We start from the raw sequence: 8,067 nt of genomic DNA on the forward strand, positions 1-8,067 counted from the left end.
GAACAGAAAAGGGGTGTATCTATAGTGCTCCGCAGAGACGTCACATTGGTTTGATCTGTAATATCCAGCTAAATACATATATACATATATATTTAAGCTTCTACTCAGGAGTCATGGACGAAGTGACAGGCGCTCAACTCATTGCCGAGTCTCTGAAAACTCAGGTGAGATCGGGCGTTCAGGTGTAGCTTTATCTCTGCAGAACTGTGTCAGAGTTCATGTTCTGGGCTGCAAGAATTGCTAAACTTCATAGCTTCATGCATTTGATGACTGATCTCATTTAGATACTGCTTTTCCCTGCAGAAAGTGGAGTACATGTTTGGGATAGTCGGTGTCCCTATCATTGAAGTGGCCATGGCTGCACAGGCTGCTGGGATCAAATATGTGGGAATGCGTAACGAGCAGGCGGTAAATGATCTGCACGCCCTCTACTACTTTAAAGAGTGACCAAATCCTTACAATATAATGATTAGATCTCACAGATTGTTCTGTCACCCCATAGGCGTGCTATGCTGCATCTGCGGTTGGATACATAACAGGCAGGTAAGACCTCTGCTGGCTGAGCAGAACAATGTGCCCGGGCTGCTGCTGTGTTTCTTTCTTGCTAACATGTTGCTACATTCCTGTTGACCTCTGAATCCAGACCAGGAGCCTGCCTGGTGGTGTCTGGACCTGGACTCATTCATGCTCTGGGTGGGATGGCTAACGCTAACATGAATTGCTGGTATTGCACAATATTGAAACGTTTCTCTTTCACTGTCACCTCTGTTGTTTTCATTCACACCCCAAAACTATTACATTTACAATTATTATTTTTTTTATTTGAAAATTAAAGGACAACATAGAGTAAGTACATAGTTATGAAGAGATATAGTTTTCAATTTTGTTTCCAAAAAATACATGATTAGTCACCTAATTATTAAATGAAGTCCATTCAAAGGTGGCGAACATTATTGATCAAAGAGAATCATGAATCTAAATAAGGGAACTGAAAAGAATTGAGACTGAGGTGGATTAATTAAACTGGAAATGACTTTAAAACTGCTCCTTAGAGACACTCTCTACTCAGTATGACTAAGATTGTACTATTTTAAGAATGGGCAAAGTTGGTAGAGACACCCTAAAAGATCTGGAGCAGTAGACGGTTCTATATTTTGACTGAGAGGCTGAATGTAATCCCAACGAAACATTACATTAAAGTTTGAGATTGTAAAATGTCAACAGGTTAAAGTAGCGGGGCAGTAAAGGCAGTGTTTTTTCTCTACGCAGGCCAGTGCTCGTGATCGGCGGCTCCTCGGATCGAAACCAGGAAACAGCAGGGGCCTTTCAGGAGTTTCCCCAGGTGATTCTACCTTCCTGTGGGTTTTTCTTTTACTCTGAGTCTCTGCTCTGACTCCGGTTTTATTCATTCTTAGGTGGAGGCGTGCCGCCTCTACAGCAAGTTTACCGCCAGGCCCAGCAGTCTGGAAACTATCCCATCAGTCATAGAGAAGGTGACTATGTTATTATTTGTTTTCACGTAAATAGGATTCCTTAAGAATGAATTAGATTTGATCATATTTGTTCACTCATAGGCAGTCCGCACCAGCATATACGGACGCCCGGGTGCTGTTTACGTTGACATCGCAGGGGACATGGTCAATGCTAAAGTAGAGCGGGACAAAGTCAGGTTTGTTTGATTTTAATGCATCCTTGTTATCTAAATGGCCGCTCAAAGTGTAAAAGAATAAGACAAACCGATCTCTGCAGGGAAGTGTCCTGCTGTCCACCTCCACCTGTGAGTTTGGCCTCCAGCGTTGCAGTTGAAGAGGCCCTCTCTGTCCTAAAAGCAGCAAAGACACCTTTGGTCATCATTGGAAAGGGTAATACAAAGAAATGTTTAAATTTTTTTTTTCAAACTTATAGTTTGAAAAAAAACTTTTTTTGCCTGTAATGCAAATTAGCTGCAACAGAATGAGGCTGTGAAGGTGTGTGTTCTGAGCAGGAGCAGCTTACAGCAGGGCGGAGGCTGTGCTGAGGGAGTTTGTGGAGGAGAGTGGGCTCCCGTTCCTGCCCACACCTATGGGCAAAGGAGTCCTGCCCGACGATCACCCCAGCTGTGTGGCCGCTGCCCGCTCCAGGTCGGCCACCCGCTGTGACCTAATCAAACTCCAGAACTGAACATTTACATGTTTTTTTTTTTTAAATTATTATTTATTTTCTACATTTTTTGCTTAAATTCTGCAATGAAAGAGATTTATTTTTGCACATCTTGACAGAGCGTCTCCCACAAACATTAATCTAAACTTGTTATTGCTTTTATTCTTTTTTTCTGCTGCAAAGAGCTCTTCTTCAAGCCGACGTCGTTCTTCTGCTCGGAGCGAGGCTAAACTGGATGCTGCATTTTGGTCTGCCACCCAGATTTAATCCTCATGTTAAAATCATTCAGGTGTGTAAATGTTGTAGCCAATATTTCACTAAACATAAGCAAAGATGTTAAAAACCTGTTTGCACAATAACCTGCTGCTGCAGGCGTCACTGTACCGTAATAAAAACGAAACCAAACGCTTCTGCCAGGTTGACCTCTGTGCCGAGGAGATGGGAAACAACGTGAAGGCACATGTTGCTCTCCTGGGGGACGTTGGTGCTGTTGTATGTCAGGTATGACATGAGATTCAGTATTTTAGCTTTCCTGTAGATGTTGACTGATTTAAATAGTTGCATCTTTTTTTTTCCTTCAGCTCCTGACGTGTGTCCGCAAAGATGGCTGGAAATATCCATCTAAGACTGAGTGGTGGAGCGCGCTCAGCCAGAAGGTTTCTGCTAATGCAAAAATATCAAAGGTGGGTCCGACTGCTCTAATTTCGGACAAATCTGCTGCTTCAAACTCTTTGCAGATATTCCTAATTGAGGCTCTTGCTTTCGTAACAGGCTCTGGCTCTTAAGGAAACATTGCCCATGAACTACTACACTGTGTTTCATCACATTTCTCAGCTGCTTCCACGCGATTGCATCATTGTTAGCGAGGGTGCTAACACTATGGACATCGGACGCACCATGCTGAATAACTACCTACCCCGACACAGGTAAGGTGTTTTATCAGCATCAAGTGGCACAGAGTGGACTGACGGAGATGATCGCACATCTGATAGCTGCTCTGAAATTAGTGTATAATATTTTTTTGATTTATCTGTGATTAACTTTTTCTCTTTTTTTTAAAGTAAATTCTGAAACAGTATTACTTTCTACCAGAAATAGTCGTACGTGACATTTCTTTCCAACTTAATGCAATTATGTCTTAAATTGGTTAAAATGTCAAACATCAATCCCAGGATTAGCCCTAACCCTTGATCTTTCAAAATGAAACATGTGATCAAAGGACGCTTGCAGTGCAGTGACACATTTCTGAGCACCGCTTAGATTTTTAAAAAAATGTGATTTAAAAAAAATCGATATTTTATTTGTAGCGGCATAATCTCAAACTGATGCAACTTTGGAGGTGGAGGGAACAACCTTTAATTAGAACACATCTCTTTTACTGGGTAAAAAATTTTGACAAGAAATAATTTTTTAGCAAAATAATAGGTGGCAGACTTATTGGTTGCCCTAAACTAGGGTGAATAAAATTACCCAAATTAGTTAATGGATTTTTCCATGTTGTATTTGGGAAATTATACCACTGTAATAAAAAGATTCCTTATCCCAAAAGATTTCACATATTTTCATAAGGGTGCCAATAAAATTGGCTGAATGAAGTCAATATAGGAGCCTGTGTGGCATAACTGTGTTGATGTGAAGGTTGGATGCGGGCACTTTTGGAACGATGGGAGTCGGCCTCGGCTTCGCCATAGCAGCAGCTGCCGTGGAGACGACCAGGATCAAACCCCAAAGAGTCGTCTGTGTGGAGGGAGACAGTGCCTTCGGCTTCTCCGGCATGGAGGTTGAAACCATGTGCAGGTCTGTTACACAATTTTCATAATACAGTCATGTTAATTTTCCAACACCAGGGTACATATATATATTTTTTCCTTTTTACTAGGTATAATCTGCCTGTGATCATAATTGTGGTCAATAATAATGGCATTTACAGTGGAGTAGACGCCGACACGTGGAAAGAAATGGCAAAAATGGGTGACCTTACCTCTGTGTGAGCCTTTCATTAATGAGAAAGTGCAACATGTATAATCTAATTTGTATTTCTATGTATAATCACCTTCCCATATGTGTACTCTCCTTCAGAGCGCCTCCTGTCTCCCTTCTGCCCGATGCCCGCTACGATGAGGTAATGACAGCGTTTGGAGGTCGAGGGTTTCTGGTGAGGACTGCAGAGGAGCTGCGCGACGCTTTGCAGCTCTGCCTGACTGACTGGGAGAGACCGAGTCTGCTCAATGTGCTCATTGACCCTTCATCTGACAGAAAGCAGCAGGTACATGAACACCTCTGTAATTACATTGATCAGTCATGGTTCTGATCTGAATTGACTCAGTTTTTATATAGTGCCTGCTAGAAGTATTCATCCCACAAACCTCAGTATATTTATGTCAATATATGAGATTTTATCTGATTGACCAACATGAATCGATGCATGATGAAGAAGTGCAAGGAACCGTGTCTTATTTTGCTTGTTTCTTTTTACTAAAACATATTTTAAAAAGGATGTGAGCATTTTATTTCTTCCCCCGTTTCTCTGCCAACCCTAAATAAAATTCAGTCCAGGCAATTGCCTCCTGAAGTTACCTAATTAGTAAATGATCATCCACATCAACTGACAAAGTCCAGTCAAGGAGAGTATTCATTATTGAAGCAGCCACTGTAACAAGACACTAAACACTAGCTACGTTTATTTACATTCACAGTCGAGGTTAAACAGGATGTGTAGGGTGAATTCACGCCACCCCGTGGCCTGGGTTGGTAACTGCAACAGACAGGAATATAGATAAATGCAAAATCTTATGTACTCCCTTAAAGGTAAAAGTAAAAAGGTTTAGGTAATTTTATTTATATAGCACATTTTCAGCAACAATGCAATACAAAGTGCTTTACAGGTTTTTAAAAGGAAATACAAACAAAATAACAAACCAAAAGAAAGAGCAAAGAAGAAAAAGCTAATAATGTTGATCCAAAGTAAATAAACTAGATACTTCTATTCAGGGTTGGTAGATAAGTTTAAGTAAGTATCCTCTGGTCCAATTCCTTTTCTGGTTTGGGAGAATGGGAGTCTAGTTGCTAAGGTAGTTTTTCTGGGTTCCAAGTTCTAATCCCTGTTCTGGGTTGCTAAATAAGTGTAAGTAAGTAAGTATCTTCTGGACATCTGGGATGCTAGATAAGTATAAATATTCTCTGGACTTTCTAAGTGTGCTCTAAATTTGTAGAAGTAATGAGTACTCCACAGTTTCTAAGTAATAATAAAAACTAAATGTTCCTGTTCTAGAAGATTTTTTCTGGATTCTAAGTTCGTTCTAATTCCTTTTCTGGGTTAAAAGTGAGTACTCCACAGTTTCTAACAAAATAAAATAAAAACGAGGAAAAGACACATTAGGGAACATGGCAACATTCAGACAAAACAAAGGGCAAAACAAAGATATGAGTGAAGGCGGTGACATCATAGCGCCATGAAACCACGTTGCTCAGCCTCCCAGCAGAAGTCCGATAAGATGTTGTTATCAAGGCATGATGTCCTTGGGAGTCCTCAGTTGCATGGATAACAGGAGGGGGTGAGGTGGGAAGAAGCATTATGTTTACATATCTTCAAGGAGATGGAAATATGCAGCCCTTCCAAGGCAACACGGGGAAAACCAATTCAGGCAAAATGTCTTAAGTCGGGTAGATTATAAATTTCTTTGAATAAATCCAGGGTGAATCCCGCCGGGTATGTCCCCGCAGGACAAGAGGGCTCTCCTGTGCCAAGTCTTCTTGTTGAGAAAATGTGATCAATTGCATTGAGAGACCGGTTGACCATAAGATCCATAATCTGTAGATTTGGAGGATGTGCAAAGAAAGGCTCCAAAAATATAGAAAAAGACAGACAGGGAGGGAGCAGAGGAAAAAAACGTCAGCCTTCACCGAGAGCAAAAGAGAAAAACCTTTTTTTTTTCTTAGAATTGTTTATGATAAAAACTTGCCCAGTGTAAGAAAATTTACATTTTCTTACAGCATAATTTCTTAATGTATTTTAAGAAATAAAAGGATCAACAAATGTAGTTCCCCTTTTACTATATATCCAGAGCGTACACGTATTCCTAAGCAATATTTTTTAGATTTTGTAGAAAGTCAGGGGGAGCACAAGAACCTTTTGACCCTCACAGCAGCACAGCTGGCTGTCCTTAAAGGATAAAAGAGCGCTGCAGTTCAGGATTTGCATGGAGCATCAAACAGCTCGACTCTCTTCTCATCCTCTCACCGCTTTGTAGACCGACGTCCCACCCTGAGCATTAATCCGTGCACCCCAGGTGCATAGCCGAACTGTTGTATCTCCCTCACAATCCCTTCGTCTAACTCCAAGCTGACCTTTCTATTTCAGGGATTCTGTAATTAGAAAGCACAGCCCGTCTTTGTTTATGTTGAATGTATCCACGCAACCCTCAGCAGGCAAATCTGAAGGTTGCGTGAAGGTCTGTGTCTGGTGCTGAGCTCCGCGCCTGAAGAAAACCGGTTCCTTTTTCTGAAGTGGGTTGGTTAGGTTGGTGTTTAGCATCTATTTATGGTTATGGAAGACAAAGTCGAGTCTGAGAATAATGAAAATAAACCCCATTGGTTTGATGGATGTTATATTAACAATGATAACCTAATGAATTTTGATGGTGTCTGTTTACAGGAGTTTCCTTGGCTCACACGCGCCAACCTTTAAGACTCAAACCTTCATCCAGAACGTCATCTGATGAGCAGTGGAAGCTTTAAAACATGAAACTGTTTTAATTTTATTGATTGTTCCTATGAAATAATTAATGTTTTATGATTCTTGCTACGTTTTAGGAGCTAACAACATTTCACAGTTCACACAGTGAAACCTTTTTCACAATAGTTAGCATTTTCTTCTGAAAGATTAAATATGACCTGTTAAGATAATGAATATTGATATTGTTTAATAAAATAAAATAATGCTTAAAATTATGTGACATGACTGTTGTCTGGGCAGACAAACCAATAAAAGCAAATGAGGAACTTAAAAGTGCTATTGATTTTTCACATTTTTCCTCATCTTTCAGGTTCATATTAATGATACAATAGATGATCCAGATAATAAAAGTGCAATTATGAAACAACTTTCAACTACACATTTATTACATACACTTTCTATATTGTTGACTGATAGACAAGATTGTATAAAGTTAAAAAATATTCATATTAAAGTTATTGATAAATTTAAGAGACAAATTAGTAAAAGTTTCAATACTGTGAAAAAGTGTTTTTCTTCTTACAGACTTCTGTTTTTTGTTTCTGTAACACCTAAATGTTTCAGATCAGAGATCAAACTACGTATCAGAAATTTCCTGAGTAAATACAACATGGAGTTTTTAAATGATGCTCTGATTGAGGAACAGACCTAGCCAAACCAGCATAGCTCTACGGGAAAAATACAATTGCCCACATTTTTTAAAATCTCTTTTCTTATTAACTCCACTCTTCCAAGAGGTAAAATAAACCAGAACGATACCGAGTTATGTACAGACCTCACTCGCTTCGATAAAGTTTAGTGCCAAATGGCATGTGTTTCAAAGCAAAGGGAATGCGGGGCAAAAAGATTGCAAAGACCTTTCTCATATTTGTCAACAAACATCTTGATAACTCCTGAAGACTTTTCGCAAAATGTCATATGGACTAAGAAAACAGGTGTTTCATTTTTGACACTACAGTGCAAACGTAAAATGCATTTTATCTTGCAAAAAAGAAAAAATAGCAGCAGTTTCTAATTGAGGTCACTCTTTCCTATGTTGTCCTATTTTCAGGATAGCAAATTGTGGATTTGTCTTTATTAAGACTCCCTACAGAGGAGTGGAAACAATAATAAGACCCCTCTACAGTAGTAGGGATCTAATATTGGCACTGAAGGCAGCTGGTGTGCTGTCTCCTGTAATTTTAGAGCACACT

The 8,067-nt window shown here is 39.8% G+C and overlaps 1 protein-coding gene across 2 annotated transcripts; it reads left to right on the top strand.

Annotated features, from left to right (window-relative positions):
- hacl1 (2-hydroxyacyl-CoA lyase 1) lies at window positions 1-7,122 on the top strand. Of its 2 annotated transcripts, XM_005804632.2 has the most exons (17): window positions 1-164; window positions 304-408; window positions 503-543; window positions 644-724; window positions 1,270-1,342; window positions 1,416-1,493; window positions 1,575-1,669; window positions 1,750-1,862; window positions 1,985-2,120; window positions 2,323-2,428; window positions 2,557-2,640; window positions 2,721-2,822; window positions 2,911-3,065; window positions 3,778-3,936; window positions 4,019-4,126; window positions 4,219-4,405; window positions 6,794-7,119. In XM_005804632.2, exons 1-17 carry the CDS (start codon window positions 114-116, stop codon window positions 6,824-6,826), a joined length of 1,707 nt encoding a protein of 568 aa, XP_005804689.1. In that variant the 5' UTR covers window positions 1-113; the 3' UTR covers window positions 6,827-7,119. The 2 variants fall into 2 exon arrangements, with proteins under 2 accessions (XP_005804689.1, XP_023186794.1); XM_023331026.1 differs by lacking the exon at window positions 4,019-4,126 and having other exon boundaries at window positions 6,794-7,122.
- Window positions 7,123-8,067: the final 945 nt, after the last annotated feature.

This window comes from Xiphophorus maculatus, chromosome 3, assembly GCF_002775205.1.
Source record: "Xiphophorus maculatus strain JP 163 A chromosome 3, X_maculatus-5.0-male, whole genome shotgun sequence".
NCBI classification, from domain to species: Eukaryota; Metazoa; Chordata; class Actinopteri; order Cyprinodontiformes; family Poeciliidae; genus Xiphophorus; species Xiphophorus maculatus.